The 17,268-nt window shown below is 39.9% G+C and overlaps 1 protein-coding gene across 1 annotated transcript in view; it reads right to left on the bottom strand.

Annotated features, from left to right (window-relative positions):
• Positions 1 to 17,251, bottom strand: part of mre11a (MRE11 homolog A, double strand break repair nuclease) — a 254,367-nt gene extending 237,116 nt beyond the window's left edge. The window contains exons 1-2 of the mRNA XM_059514860.1: positions 17,168 to 17,251; positions 16,877 to 16,927 (exon numbers count right to left, since the gene is read on the bottom strand). Of these exons, the coding sequence (XP_059370843.1) occupies positions 16,877 to 16,899 (23 nt within the window). The 5' untranslated portion in view covers positions 16,900 to 16,927; positions 17,168 to 17,251. The remainder of the gene's footprint in view (positions 1 to 16,876; positions 16,928 to 17,167) is intronic.
• Positions 17,252 to 17,268: the final 17 nt, after the last annotated feature.

The following is a 17,268-nucleotide window of genomic DNA, read 5'->3' on the forward strand; positions in this document are numbered from 1 at the left end:
TTCGACGCGCGCTGAAAAGCACGGTGGGCGTCGAGAAAACTGTAGCGTGTAGCCTCTCTTTATAATGCCTAGCACCCAATCCGAAACCCCTGGAAGCACTGACCATGCATTTGCATGAATGGCTAAGGGCTGGATGCGAAACGCGCTCTGTTGACTGGGCAACGGCGGCGCTCGAGTGTGCTGCGCATCTGAGGCGGGGAGCGCGTTGATCACAGCGGGCAGATCGCTCTTCCTCGACCCCGTTCCGGCGCTTAACCGACTGGAGGGAGGCTGAGCGGGTCCCGTGGGATTCGATATATCTGCGAGTAACCGTGGGCTGCATGTGTGCACTTTTACCACTTTAAACTCGCTGTCTGCCTGTGCAGAATGTACGTGCACGGGCCTCGTTTTTACAGAAGCCCCGCGCCGTATGTGACATAGTGTATGTGGGCACTGGGAAGTGGGCACGTTTACTATGCGGCGCGCTCGACCGATCTGTGTCGATCTTATGTGCGCTAGCCCTGTGTGCAGGGCTGTGCTTATATGTGGAGATGGGCACTGGGTAGTGGGCATCGTCACTGCATTTATAGCACCATCGGCCGTGGCCGGACGAGCATGCACGGGTTTCGTTTTTACAGAAACCACATGACGCGTGTGACATAGTAATAGTGGGCACTGAGGGGTGGGCACGTTTACTATGCAGTGTGCACGACCGACTTGAGTCGACATTATGGGCGCAGGCCCTGTGTGCAGGGCTGTGCTTACATGTGGAGATGGGCACTGAGGAGTGGGCATCGTCACTACATTTATAGCACCATCGGCCGTGGCCGGACGAACGTGCACGGGTTTCGTTTTTACAGAAACCACATGACGCGTGTGACATAGTGATTGTGGGCACTGAGGAGTGGGCACGTCTACTATGTAGTGCGCGTGATCGACTTGAGTCGCTTTTATAGGCGCGAGCCCTGTGTGAAGGGCTGTGCTTATATGCGGAGATGGGCACTGAGCAGTGGGCATCGTCACTACATTTATAGCACCATCGGCCGTGGCCGGGACACCAGAAATTACACCTTTTTCGGGAAATATCTGGGTAGCCGTGATAACGGTTTTCGTGTGCAGGCAAGCGGGCAACCGTACAGGCTTGCGCATTGCAAACAACGCTGAAACAGTCACAATCTCTGGAAACTGAAACAGCGGCGCGCTTAGGTGAGAGCCCGGCCGCAGCGGAACTCGTACACCGGCGCTTCGATGAAGCAGCCATCGTGTGTAGTGCCGACGCAGCGTCATGCAGCATGCGTAGATGGCTTTCCCAGGATGGCTTCGGGGCTCCCGGCCTCACCGTAATCCTCTGCCGCGGTCCCCGCGGCGCGGGGCGACGGCCAGTAGAGCGAGAACGGGGGTCTCGAGCTGCGTTGCTGAAGCTGTTGTGATAACGGCTTTTGTGTGCAGGCAAGCGGGCAACTGTGCAGGCTTGCGCATTGCAGAAAACGCTGAGACAGTCACAATTCCTGGAACTGAAACAGCGGCGCGCTTGGGTGAGAGCTCGGCCACAGCGGAACTCGTACACCTGCGCTTCGATGAAGCAGCCATCGTTAGTAGCGCCGACGCAGCGTCACACAGGAGGCTTTAGATGGCAACACCGCTTTTGCCGCCGTCCAGCAGAGGGTGGACAAAGGTGCGTCGCTATCGCCTGTTCCACCGGCGGAAGTGAGTGGTAGTTCCTGTTTTTAGCATCATCAGTGTGGAGAATGCTAGTGAGACAGACGAACGAGTTCGTGCTGAATATGGAGCGTTCCAAGCCTTCGCCACCTCTTCGTGAAGCTCAGGAAGAAATGAGGCGGGCTTTGAGAAGTACGCTCATCCGAAAGGGAAATACCATCCAGCCGGGAACGAGAGGGGGGGCGCTGGTGCAAACCACTCGCGGCCGAGACTCATCGCGGCCAACACGATCATTCGCCCCGGCTCCTTCTCGATGTCAGCTCGTCTGCTGGGCTTCTGAGCAGAAGGCGCGAGATCCTCGGAGCTCGCCCAGCCCTCACTGCCCGAAGCTAGCAGAGAGCGCGTGTCCTCTTCCCCCGACGCGGCCCTGAGATCGACTTCCTCGGACGACGCGCCGGCAAACAGCGGGCGCTGCCCACCGGGAAGCGATGCAGGGGGGGCCGGTGAAGCAGGGCGAACCGGCGAGCTCGGTTGAGCTGAAGACGGTTCCGGAATCCGCTGGAAGCGATGCTTTTACGGCGCCTCAGCGCAGCGGAGAATGCAGGCTCAGAGAAAAAGGCCAGGCGAGTCCTCAGAGTCACCATGGCAACAGCTCGCAGTGGGGGCATCCGCCGTCAGCGAGCGAGCGCTGCATGATCTTCACCCAGGCAGGAGACACAGATGACGTACCGGTCTCCCTCGCTGAGTGGGGCTCTGACGAGCCGCAGGAAGGCATCTTAAAAAAGACGCGAGCTCTTTTACGAGTGTGTGTCGCAGGGCGAACACACACACACACATAAAGAACAGCTTGTGTATAACAGGATTGAAAGGATATAGGCGCCGGATAGCGCAGCAGGAACGGCAATGGAAGGCGGCGATGCCAGCAGCTTCAGAATGGCTCGTCCTGCTGATGTGCTTTCTCAGACGGCGCTTGCTTCCTCCGTGATTCAGCGATGCGTGAGCTTCGCTGAAGAGATGAAAAATCAGGTGAGTCAGCCTTTTCGAGCTCCTTTTATAGGTTGGGCCACACCCGTTTCGGCGGGAAGTGGCAAGAAGGGCGCGAAGCGCCCTTATTGGTCTGATGTTGCATCAGCCCGCGCTCGATAGGCTGTGCAGTTGCCGCAGAACAAGCCAATGAGCGAACGAGCCGTCTCGCCTATGGCTGTGTACTGCTGCAAATGCGCTTTACAAAAATACAAAATTAAGGATAATTTTTTGCTTCAGTATTTCGTGAAAAGAGACTTTTCCCGTAGCGTCTTAGCTAAGACGCAGTACGAGAGAGCTCTCGTAAGAGAACTACTGCCAGGTGGCGCAAAGGGATGGATTGCGAAATGAATGTAATTGTAAAATGAGATAAAAGGAGGAAGTAAAACAACAATAACATTATGATATAACATTGTAACATCTTTAAAAAATATTAAAACGGTTACAGCGAGTTAATTTCAAAATGTAGGACAGTACAGTCTACTCATCGAAAATTTAAAAAAGACATTTACATAAAGGATCACATGCATGCTATTGTTATTAAACAGTAAATAAATATAAGGCATATAATGTATGTGTGTGTATATATATATATATATATACAACCCGAATTCCGGAAAAGTTGGGACGTTTTTTAAATTTGAATAAAATGAAAACTAAAAGACTTTCAAATCACATGAGCCAATATTTTATTCACAATAGAACATAGATAACATAGCAAATGTTTAAACTGAGAAAGTTTACAATTTTATGCACAAAATGAGCTCATTTCAATTTTGATTTCTGCTACAGGTCTCAAAATAGTTGGGACGGGGCATGTTTACCATGGTGTAGCATCTCCTTTTCTTTTCAAAACAGTTTGAAGACGTCTGGGCATTGAGGCTATGAGTTGCTGGAGTTTTGCTGTTGGAATTTGGTCCCATTCTTGCCTTATATAGATTTCCAGCTGCTGAAGAGTTCGTGGTCGACTTTGACGTATTTTTCGTTTAATGATGCCCCAAATGTTCTCTATAGGTGAAAGATCTGGACTGCAGGCAGGCCAGGTTAGCACCCGGACTCTTCTACGACGAAGCCATGCTGTTGTTATAGCTGCAGTATGTGGTTTTGCATTGTCCTGCTGAAATAAACAAGGCCTTCCCTGAAATAGACGTTGTTTGGAGGGAACCATATGTTGCTCTAAAACCTTTATATACCTTTCAGCATTCACAGAGCCTTCCAAAACATGCAAGCTGCCCATACCGTATGCACTTATGCACCCCCATACCATCAGAGATGCTGGCTTTTGAACTGAACGCTGATAACATGCTGGAAGGTCTCCCTCCTCTTTAGCCCGGAGGACACGGCGTCCGTGATTTCCAACAAGAATGTCAAATTTGGACTCGTCTAAACATAAAACACTATTCCACTTTGAAATAGTCCATTTTAAATGAGCCTTGGCCCACAGGACACGACGGCGCTTCTGGACCATGTTCACATATGGCTTCCTTTTTGCATGATAGAGCTTTAGTTGGCATCTGCTGATGGCACGGCGGATTGTGTTTACCGACAGTGGTTTCTGAAAGTATTCCTGGGCCCATTTAGTAATGTCATTGACACAATCATGCCGATGAGTGATGCAGTGTCGTCTGAGAGCCCGAAGACCACGGGCATCCAATAAAGGTCTCCGGCCTTGTCCCTTTCTCCAGTTTCTCTGAATCTTTTGATGATGTTATGCACTGTAGATGATGAGATTTGCAAAGCCTTTGCAATTTGACGTTGAGGAACATTGTTTTTTCCACAATTTTTTTACGCAGTCTTTCACAGATCGGAGAGCCTCTGCCCATCTTTACTTCTGAGAGACTCTGCTTCTCTAAGACAAAGCTTTTATAGCTAATCATGTTACAGACCTGATATCAATTAACTTAATTAATCACTAGATGTTCTCCCAGCTGAATCTTTTCAAAACTGCTTGCTTTTTTAGCCATTTGTTGCCCCCCTGCCAACTTTTTTGAGACCTGTAGCAGGCATTAAATTTTAAATGAGCTAATTAAGTGGATAAAAGTGTAAAATTTCTCAGTTTAAACATTTGCTACGTTATCTATGTTCTATTGTGAATAAAATATTGGCTCATGTGATTTGAAATTCCTTTAGTTTTCATTTTATTAAAATTTAAAAAACATCCCAACTTTTCCGGAATTCGGGTTGTATATATATATATATATATATATATATATATATATAAAAATGTTAAAAAAAGCTAAATGTTTTCATTTCGGTTCATTCTTGGCTTAAAAAAAAATCTTCAGGTTCCATATGCAGAGCGAAATGAGAACGGTCCAGCATTTAGCAATAATTATTATTAACTCTGTTATTATTCTTGATTTTTTCAAACTACTTACACTTTGCATTTTTGAAATATGCCTTATGTGTGACCAAGACTTGAGTATTTTCTGTTTCAGCTGTTTGATCGCGCTGGTGCCTCGCGCACATATTCACTGGAAACAGCAGTCGTTCACCAGACATTCAGCATTAGCTGCGGTCAACTTATTCCACATATTGTTAATTATGATTTTTTTTTTTATCGATACTGAAACACGCGTGAACTACAAAGCCTATTTTACCTCATGAATAATTTGATTAATTAATGAAGTTAAGCTTCAAATGGGAATCATCACGAATATGGAAACGTTTGGATTTCTCCCAAGTGAGAGAATGAGAAAGCCCAATCTTACCTTTCAATAATGTATTTTACAACAATACAAAGAGCAATGTGTAATATTTTACCAGATTTTAAACTTATTCACTTTTATTTGTAAATAATACATTTCAATTGATTTGATAAAATTATTGTGCTCCCGTGATTTTTCTAAAACCCAGAGTATCTTTTGCTGCTGAATTATCTAAAAACCTAGTTTATAATAATATTTTTGTAATCGTTTATGATTATATATTTTTTCATTTGTTATTATTCATTAAACTTAAATTGTGTATATTATGTAGTAGATTGTGATTAACACAAAAGAATGATGATCAGGTCAACTCAGAGAAGTATAGAAATTCTATACTGAATAAAAAAAAGACACTGTGCTGGTATCAGATTGGATCGTTATCGGCACATTCTCAGAATTTTCGGTATTGGATCGGTTCTGAAAAAATGGTATCGTTGCATCCCTACTTTTAATCGCATGTCTTACTGTGTGTGGTAAACATGGGAAGGGAAATTAAAGATTTCATGAAGAATTTGTTCGATTTATTAATTTGTTCCCTTATTTCAGTTAAATCATGGGTTATTTAGGGAACAAAATTAATGAAACATGCACAATTGCCACACATTAATAAGTCATAGGAACGAATTAACAAGTTGTAGGAATGAATTCATATCATATATAAGACAGAAAAAAAAGACTATTAATAATCTTTGATTTCACCAAAAGTATTATAATACCGAAGGTGCCAAAATAGAGCGCCACAGAGCACTGAGCGAATACCGTGCGCAGAATGTTGAGCTTGAAACAACAGAGTCACAGTGTGCAGGCTGTATAGCTCTCCAAGTCCACAGAGAAAGCTGCTCAGCTCATGTTCTTCAGTTCTCTCTTCACATCAGTTCAGTCAGTGTACTGTTTGAGTAAATGATTTACTCCGTGATATTGGTTAATTTTGACTTAGAGGGAGTGTTGGCCACGTTAAAAAAGTCAATAAATTGTGGATTAATGCTTACTGGAGACGCGAACCGGTTCAAACGATTCAGTCCTATTTGGTGAACTGGTTCAACCGGTTCAATAAGAACTGGTCAAATCAAATGATTCATTGGTGAACCAGACATTACTAGTACAAAGGGAAGAGATATCGGTACGTAGTTTATTAAATCTGTGCATTAGTTTATTGAGACTTTTCTTTGAACAGTTTTAAACCTCAGTTAATGTGCGCTCTTGAAGAGAGTCTCATTGTTTTGACTGTAACCGAACGCGACACGCTGTTTGAACAATGAATGGAGGATGACAGACAGCCACAGTAGAGAGAAGAGTTTGTGAACATGAATTTAATGACTTCAATATTAATCTTTTCCTCACATTGAACTATGGAACAGCTTCAGAACACTTGAAATATGTTCTTGAAAATGGTGCTTTATGATGTTTTTGTGCCTGCCGTGTGGCTCAACAATAACACAATAGTATGCACACAATATCGGATTTGGATCGGTCTCGTCTGTCCGATACCCGATCCGCAGAAAATTGCCTGGATTGGAGCCGATACCGATCCCAAGTATTGGATCGATGCATCTCTAATTAAACGTGAAAGATAATAAAATAAACCTGCCAAATTAGAGGGTTAGACTGTGAAGATTTAAGAAAGCCACATTAACCCTCGGGACGGATTGGGCGGTACCGCCCAAAATGGCATACTTTTACAAATGTGTAGTTATCTCAAAAACTATTAATGCTAGAGAGATGCGGTTTTTTTTGCCGTCTTCCTCAGATTCCACTGAAAACAGCGGTATCCAGTTTGTATATTAAACACGCTTCCCTTATTGCGCAATACCACTGCGTAAACAGGCCAATGAAAACTATTATGTTAGGCAGATTCAACACGCAACAACCAATGTAAAAACCGCTGGGAGGAATATTTTTCTAACCCAATCAGAGGAAGGTTACCATGATTTATTCTAGCCATTCAGAGGACTCTGTAGCTCTGCTGTAGCCTTGTAAAAGCTGGGCTGGACTATAGTAAAACGACCTCCAGCCAGGTGTAATCAATAACCGATCGGAGAATCAGCATGAGGTGGAGAAAGCAGAAAGCGATCGGAGTGTTACAGAGAACGATCGGAGTATTAGCGAGCACAAAGAGATAAATTCGAGAGAGATATAGCATTATTACAGAATTGTTTTATCAAAATTGCAAGCAGTAAAAGATTTAGGGCAGAACAAGCTCTGGAACAATTACTGGAAAGTGACGAGGGGAAATCTGGAGCAGACAGCTTTTACACAGATGACGAAGTATTTTACCAGGATGGGGAATATCCATTTGAGGACTGGTATGTAACTTCAAATAACCTCTTTATCATTATAATTTATTATATCATACATCTTGAGTATGTATATGTTTTGGATTTTTAGTCAGATAGCGATTGAGGCATGAAATATTTGTTTTAGTGTACCATACTACTCTTTCCCTGTAAACTCAGTTCAAGAGTGGTGTGAAATTTGTTTCAATAGACTGACTTACTCAACTAAGTAAACTGATCAGGTCAAGAGAGGTGAAATGTGTTTTTAGTGTACAGTGGAGTTTCATAGGGTTACATGAGTTTATAGGAGTTATTTTTTCTACATTGAATTTTGACACAAAAAAAGCTTCCAGTTTGATTGTGTATTTGCTCTGATGCAGGATGCAGACAGGACAACTCGCCGCACACCCCTACCCATTGTCCCTTGGACCCAGCAAACCCTGCACACAAGCCTGCAGATGTCAGAAAGTACTGTGAGCACTGCAAGGCAAGCAAAGTGTACAACAAGACCTCCTGGCCTTGCTTTGCTCACTGGCATGCCTAGGACTGTTTGTAAAAAAAGTTAATTATTTAATTGTTCTTTACACATTTGATTAAACAATAACACATTTCTGTCAAGCAAAGAGTTTGAAAAAAAAATTTTTTTTCAAAAACTGTTCTATATTGTGTGTTTTTCAGTAATAAATGACAAAAAAAAATCTCATTTTCGTTTTTGAAATTCTCTAGTTTATTGTACAATTTTTCACTCATACTTCCTTTATAAACATATTGCATGCATGCTTATGGTAGCTTAGGGTCTTCTGAATCCATCGATACCAAATACATGGTGGTCCATCATCATTACATATGGTTTATAAGCCGAAATGTAAAAATAGAGAAAACAGACCAAAAAGGGCTTAGTCCCAAAAATAAAATAAAAAACGCCTAGGACTGTTTGTAAATAAAGTTAATTATTGAATTGTTCTTTACACATTTGATTGAACATTAACCCATTTCTGTCAAGCAAAGGGTTTGAAAAATATATTTTTGGGTCAAAAACTTTTCACTTTTGTTGTGTGAGGTAGGATTTTCAGTAATAAATGACAAAAATCTTATTTTCGTTTTTGAAATTCTCTAGTTTATTGTACAATTTTTCACTCATACTTCCTTCATAAACATATTGCATGCATGCTTATGGTAGCTTAGGGTCTTCTGAATCCATCGATACCAAATACATGGTGGTCCATCATTATTACATATGGTTTATAAGCCGAAATGTAAAAATAGAGAAAACAGACCAAAAAGGGCTTAGTCCCAAAAATGAAAAAACGCCTAGGACTGTTTGTAAATAAAGTTAATTATTGAATTGTTCTTTACACATTTGATTGAACATTAACCCATTTCTGTCAAGCAAAGGGTTTGAAAAATATATTTTTGGGTCAAAAACTTTTCACTTTTGTTGTGTGAGGTAGGATTTTCAGTAATAAATGACAAAAATCTCATTTTTGTTTTGAAATTCTCTAGTTTATTGTACAATTTTTCACTCATACTTCCTTTATAAACATATTGCATGCATGCTTATGGTAGCTTAGGGTCTTCTGAAACCATCGATACCAAATACATGGTGGTCCATCATCATTACATATGGTTTATAAGCCGAAATGTAAAAATAGAGAAAACGGACCAAAAAGGGCTTAGTCCCCTAAGGGTTAATGAAGGCTATATCTCGAACGGCATCCAGAGGCATGGTCACGATCTAACATTTTCCTAACCCTTTTTTTTTTTTTTTTTTTTTTATGTCTCAGCTGTTTCGATCGCACTGGAGCCTGGCGCACATGTATATTCTAGCGATTCAAACTTACATCGCAGTCTGTTCATTATCAAAATAAAATACAATCAACTAAACATTTAAAAGGTTACACTGGTCAGTTTAAATAGACCAGCTATACCGGTCCTCTCTGCTGTTATGCCAATGACGTTTTTGTTCATAAGAGGATAATTTTTTCTGTCTATGTGCGAATGTTTAAGTAGTTTACATTATAAATAATAGTTTAACATTCAAATACATTGCGAATATGGAAACATTTGGATTTGTGCCGAATGAGACAGGAGAAGTAATCTCCAAATAAATCTAGCCAAAGCCACGCTCGGTCGTCCTCATCTACAACGTACGCACTGTCATGATCTAATGCACTCTATGTCAGATTTTTTAAAACAAAAGGCTAGGCCTACCAGAACGAAAAAATTCAAAATCTGACATTTTCTATAACAGAATCCAGAAGGATCAAATTAATGATAGCAAATGTGTTTTGCTGCAGCAGCGCCGATGGAAGCAGTTCACAATGCGCAGCGCAGTCACATGGGCACCACAGTTATGTTTGGGATAATTTTATTTAAATACATTAATGTCAGTAGAAAAAATTGCAATTGTGTTTTAAAATACAACAACGAGCACCACAAAACCATTTAAAGAGGCAACAAAGTAAATGACCTCAAACGTATATCGCGCTCTCTTGATTTTATCAAATGATCATAATCACATCTATTCATTTTATAATACTGCTACTAGCATTTTATTCAGACTAAAACCCCATTAATTCAAGTAAGAAAGCGTTTTGTGTATGTGGCTTTTCCACATCCTGTCATGCCAGTGACTGCTGCCTGCAATAGATGCATTTTGCAGCATTATGGTTAACGATTAATCGATCATAAATTTAAACGACAATCAATCAATATTTTACATCCCTAATATATATATATATATATATATATATATATATATATATAGCCACAGTTATATGTATATATATATTAGGGCTGGGTGATGCATCTAACGATATGAACATGCGCATTAGTGTTGGGGATATGGTCATTTTTCAAATCGTCACATCGTCAGACTCTTTGTTCTTGTCATAGCATAACTATTTGGTGCTTTAAACCATGCAGGTGCACGAGAGAGAGCCTATGGAATCACCAATAACCGAAAAAATATACTTTCAAACATACTGATAAACAAACGTTAAATATAAAAATACTGAATTTGTAATTTAGTGTTTTTATTTATTTTGAAAAAGTTTACAAAATATTTGCAATAAAGTAAAGAAAACTTATACGACTACTAATTTACCTATAAAGCCCTCATCCCGCCCCACCCCATTGCACTTCGGGACATTGAGCAGTATCTGAATAACAAGGGATAAAATAAAATTCATACAGAGAAAGACAAATAAAATAATGCTAATGATAACACCCATACGTAGCTGCAGATTAATTAGCCAGAAATGTCTTGACTGTAGATATCCAGTTCTCCCACATCAAAACAGTCCTAGGATTAGCGTGATTGGTCCGTGCAGATGACAGCTCCAGGTATAATATTTCCAGTACGGAGTGTAGCCAATTTTTAATAGAAAGGTCATGGGGAGGTTTCCATCGTTGAACAAGAAACTTTTTTGTGGCAGTCATGGCGGCTAACCAGAATTTCCGTATTTTCTCACATAGAGGAAATTGAGAATTGTCATTCATCAATAAAATAACAGGATCTTTGGGGATACAAATCCCCGACGCCTTGTACAAAACATCAAGCACCCTATCCCAGAATTTTTGCACATCTGGACAGTCCCACAGCATATGTAGCAAAGTGTCCACACAACCCGGTCCACAGAAATTACAAAATGGGTGGGGTGATAGACCCATTACACATCGTATGCGTGTGGTTAGATATGCCCTGTGAAAAACTTTAAGATGAATGAATTGGTGATTTGGGTTTGTGGATGCATGGAATCCCACACTGTATCCCATTCAATTGTCCTGTTAGAAACTTTCAGATCTATTATCCAAGCTCTAGCTTTAGAAAAGTTATCTGTATTAAGATTTTGAAAGCAGAGATAAAAATATGACAATTCCTGTGCTTGGAGCGTTTGAGATCCAGTTCACCACTGGGTGAGTATGAAGATTTGCACCCCAAGGTACCTTATGGGCCTTTAGCACGGCACGTAATTTGAAATATAAAAATAAAGTGTTAGACGAGATATTAAATCTTCCTATTAAGTCATGAAAATCCAAAATTGAATCTTCCCCTTTTATGTCGTTTAATGTTAGAATGCCTTTTGTAGACCAGGAAGGCTGAACGAAAGGTTGACCGCCAGACAGTAAGTTCAGGTTGTGCCAAATCGGGGTATGAGTGTGCCATAAAGTTTTAGATGCAAAACAGGCTTCAATCTTTTTGAATATTTGAAGAGTGTAGGAAATTATAGGACCATAATACAGTGAGCATTTCTTGTGCGAAAGGCCTGAAAATAAAAAATCTTGCAAACGAATTGGTGAAATACGATCTTTTTCTAGTTGTTTCCATGAAGACTGTGAACTCGAATCAAACCATTTCAAAACAGAGCAGAATAAAAGACCAGTGATACCATTTAAAAATAGGGCAGCCCATTCCACCTTTTATTTTACTTTTCTGAAGTGTAGACCACTTACGATACGAGGACGCTTTCCATTCCATATAAATTTTATCAGTAAAGTCACTGGTGGGGAGAGAGGAAGCATAGAGCTAATACAATTGATGCGGGGCAAAATATTCATCTTTATTGTTGACATTCGGGCAGATGGAGATGAAGGCAGACACATCCAACTTTGAATATCTGACTCAACTCCCCCATAAATTGACGTATAGTTAACTTTAGAAATAAGGGGCAAAGTAGGTCTCAACTGAATCCCTAAATATTTGACTTGTGTTGAAATCTGAATATTACCTGGAATAGGAAAATTAAAACCGTCCGAATTGAGAGGCCTTAAAATAGTTTTAGGATGATTAATTTTAAACCCCGATAATATACCAAATTCGTCTATAATTTGAAGGGCGTTAGGAAGTGAGCGTTGTAGATCAGATAAAAATAGCAGTTTATCGTCAGCATATAAAGAAATAGAATGGGTTGATGAGCCTAACTGAATTGGGGTAATGAAGTGAGTCCACCAGTAGAAACCCTGGCCATGGGATTTGCGTATAGAGTTTGAATCATTCTAATAAAATGGTCACCAAAATTGAACTTCTTCAATGTATACCATAGATAGCTCCATTCCAGCCGATCAAAGGCTTTTTCAGCGTCAATAAACAGGAGGCCGCTGGGTGTTTCTAATTTCTCGGATTCAGCAATGATATGTAAAACTTGACGAACATTGTCGGAAGCCAAACGACCTGTTATAAATCCTGATTGATATGAGTCAATTAGTTTATGAATCACTGACTGTAGACGCCTGGCAATAACTTTAGCATACAGTTTAACGTCATCATTAATCAAGGAGATGGGCCTATAATTAGAACAGTCTGAATAATCTTTGCCAGGTTTGGGCATAACCGTGATTAGAGCTGTATTGAGATCTTTATGAAAACGAACTTTGAATATGGACTCATTTATAGTATCTAACCAGATATGACCAAGTTGATCCCAAAGCGCTAGATATAAATCCACTGGTAAGCCGTCGATTCCCGGGGACTTTCCTTTATTTGAACTTAATAATGCGCATTGTAATTCTTCTATGGTGATTTCAGATTCAAGACTGTCAGCTTCCTCCTTTGAAAGTATGTTTAAACTCAACTGATCAAAAAAATTTTTTAACTGATCATTACTGGGTTGCGTTTCTGAAGAATAGATTAGGAAAGTTTCTGCGCCTTTCTGATGAAGCTTGAATCTTACGGTCGAAAAAGCTTTCCTCTTTTGAGCTGTCGCGTGACTGTAGTCCGCGTAGAATTCCAGGCGCGCTCCTCCGGGCAAAGTGGGTTTTGCTTTCCGGGCTCCCTGAAGGATGGCTTGCCTGTCAGGATAACGGAGGAGCCGGAATATCAACGATCGTGGTTTTGGTGAGTTGGAACTCGAATACACTCGGTGAGCTCTATCAATCTCGATCGGACTTGAGTGCGCCGAAAGGTCGGGGATCCATTTAGGTAGCATTTTCTGTAGAAAACCGACCGGATCGTCCCCTTCCATTCCAGTTGGTAGATTGACCAGGCGGACGTTTTTGCGAAGTGACCGATCTTCGAGGTCATTGCATTTTCATTGCATCTGTTCAAGCTGAGATAGGCAGAGGTTCGCGTTCTTTTTAGTGCTGCGTAAACTGCCTTGAAGATTATCCACTTTGGTTGTGATTGACGCCACATTTTTACTCAAGGAATCCATTTCCTCTTTCATCGAACGAAGAGCAGCGTTGTTTTCGTCGATAAAGTCCTTGAATGGCTTAAGGGCCGATTGTATTGCCTCTGTCAACATGCGGGAAACTATTTCGCGCATGGCCTCCTGTTGTGCTTCGATTGCATAGTTAACAATTGAGGTTACGTCGTCCTCGAGTGTTTTGATTCGTTTGCAGCCTGCTGCCGATTTCTGTGGTGAACTCGATTTCTTAGTTGCCATACTTGAAATAAAACTTGTACAGCTGTGATAACATGTGATATTTTCCTCAGCGTGAAGAAACAAGTTCAATTAAGAGGTTTTAGTCAGGAGCCTAGTGCTGTGCAGCCATCTTGCAGCGCGCGCCACCGGAAGTCCCTAAAAATACTGAATTTAAAACAGCTAGTTCATATATAGTTGGACGCAACCGTCTTATCGCGTGTCCTGTAACAAATTTGCCGCATCTACGCACGGAAGTGATCGGTCTAAATGTTCTGCAGAATCAGTCAACGGTGAAAATCAATAGTAGATTTCTTTTAAAGTCCAGCAGTTTAAGACTAATATTGGACATAAGCGAACACGTTAAATATAAAGTATTCAAAACAGGTAAATTCATATATTTGGAGTAAAGTTGAATTGAACTGATCAGTCATACAGCGCTCGGGACCGCGCACCTCATGACGCGTCTGATGCACCGCCACAGAAACAAGAATGACATGCATTCTAACATAACTGTGGCATTAAACTCAGCTAGTGAGGGCTCATTTAAAATATTACACACATATAGACTGTTCAGATTACTTGTTAAAGTGCAATGAAATACCTTATATCTGCAGACAATGTACGTCTCTTTGTGGATGGAGAATTTGTAACGGCCAAAACGTATTTTGCATGCATCACATTATAGTGCGGTGTGCATGAAAATAATAACAAGGCGGCAGAGCGAGCTTCTCATCCATAGTGGTTCTCACGTAGTCCTTCTACATCATCACCACATTGTGCGTTATAAATTAAGTAATCTGTCTTTAAGAGAAGGACTACGTGAGAACCACTATGGATGATAAGTTCACTCTGCTGCCTTTTTATTATTTTGTCTTTACTTTATTTGTAAAGCCAAGAAAGAGTTTATCTCTCATGTATGAGAAGAGCGCGTGTACCAGCCATTAAATGTGGGGGACACCAACTCCTCATTTTCTATCTCTTTCATTTCATGGATTTAACGAGTAATCCGAGTCAAAGCCTTACAACAACTTCAGACTCTAATCCTCTATCGTGCACGGTGTGTGTTTTTGTGACATATCAGGACATCACTTTGTATAATGACATGGGTATGACACGGGTATTACAAGGAGAGGGTGACTTATGAGGACATAACCCCATGTCCTGTTTTCAAAACACTTATAAACCATAAACAATGAGCTTTTTGAGAAAGTAAAAATGCACAAAGTTTCCTATGATGGTTAGGGTTAGGGTTAGGGTTAGGTGTAGGATTTGTGTAGGGCCATAGAATACACAGTTTCTACAGTATAAAAACCATTACGCCTATGGGATGTCACTTTTCACAAAAACAAACGTGTGTGTGTGTGTGTGTGTGTGTGTGTGTGTGTGTGTGTGTGTGTGAAATGCGGTGCTGAAGTAAAACAGCTTGGCAGTTTGATAGCTGAATTATAATAAGTCGCCTTATAAAAATAGTCATAGTTATTATTATTATAATCTAATACATAAATAGGAGAATGAGGATAATATCATCTTGATTATCAACAGAGAAATCTGCTTATGTCGATATCTCTGACTATCGTCGATACACGATACTATCGTCTATCGGCACAACCCTATGTACTACCAGACAGACCAGCCGTTAAAATCTGCGTGACTTCGCCAATGTGATTTTTTTTTTCTGCGACTAAGTGACCAATACAATTTTGGTCAACCAAGCCTCTTCTGGTTGAGTAAAGATTAGTCAACTATTAGGGGGCATCCCTAATATATATGTATGTTTATATATACACACAAATATATAAAGAATAAATATTATAAAGAACAAAAGCATTCAAGCACAAGCAGAGCAAACTAAGAAAAAAAAAAAGAAAAAAGTATGTGCCAATTACACGTACATACACTCACGTTGGCCTATGTTTATAGTGTGAATATTGTTTCACATTTTAATGTTGAGAAAAACAATAATATCCACATGCTCAGGTGAAAGTTGGCTCTTCAGACTGATAACAATAAGCACCAACACACACGTTCCAGTGTTTACTGTAAAACCTGTGTCTAACAATCCATTAGGCAATGCATAAACTTTTTGAACAGAATGAAGATTTTAATATTTTGCCAAAATATGATTTTTTTTCTTTCTTTTTTTTCTGCATTTAGTCATTTTTCACTGTGTCTCATGTATTTTTAAATGCAATATGTGTGAATGGCGCTTTGACTCTTTGGATTAAGCAATGCATAAATACATGATGGTGTTTTGTTCATAATTGTTTATGCAATTTATGAAATTATATTAGATTTTTGTAATTTAACTATAGGATTACTTCCTTATGTTGACAATTTAAATGCTAGGCATCATTTTACTCATTGAACCCTTCTTTTGGCCTCGGGAGACAAGACAACAAGCATTAAAACCTGTTTAATCTGCATAAAATACATTAAAAATTAGACATTTGTTTAATTTTTAATTATGTGTTTGATTGTTAAAACATAAAATATTTAAAAATACAGTGATTAAATTTAACTTTTTTTCGTTTTTAATCACAGTATTAAGAATTGTATGTAAGCGTATGCAAAATTTTGAACGAAAAATTGAGGGGAAAAAATCTAATTCAACTATTATTATGGAATATAAGTAAACGTATTTTATGTGAAATAATTTATTCAGGTCGGTACTAAATAAAAAATAATAGTAAGCATTTTGTATGATCACTTATTATTTTGGTTAACAATATATATATATATATATATATATATATATATATATATATATATATATATATATATATATATATATATACGATTTTGCAGATTCTTCAAGGTTTATTTAAACTTCTGAAGTCAACTGTAACGTTAGCAAAAGTTAAATTATACTCACATGGTGTTTCCAGCTGATGTCATACTGTGTAGACAACTGAAAATGATGACCCTGATCAGAGAAAAAGAGAGATTCAAATCTGTTGATCTTGATCTAGAGATAAAGTTACTATACTTTAACGCAGAGAACGCTGCTGACTGTGTGAGATAGTTGTACATGCCATACTTTGCTCATAAACATACGAGAAGAGAAGATTTGATTCTAAAAAAATGTACTAAATAAAGCGGTTGCAACGTGTTTCAGAGTGGACTTTTGAATTGTTAATTCAAAGCAAAATAAATATAACTTTACCTATGAAAAGAATCAAAGCGCTCACTGATGCACGTTTACATAGAATAAATTTTGCCCACCTACTACGGAAGTAGCCAAGCTTATGTTCGCGGGAAGTTTTT

This window comes from Carassius carassius, chromosome 28, assembly GCF_963082965.1.
Source record: "Carassius carassius chromosome 28, fCarCar2.1, whole genome shotgun sequence".
NCBI classification, from domain to species: Eukaryota; Metazoa; Chordata; class Actinopteri; order Cypriniformes; family Cyprinidae; genus Carassius; species Carassius carassius.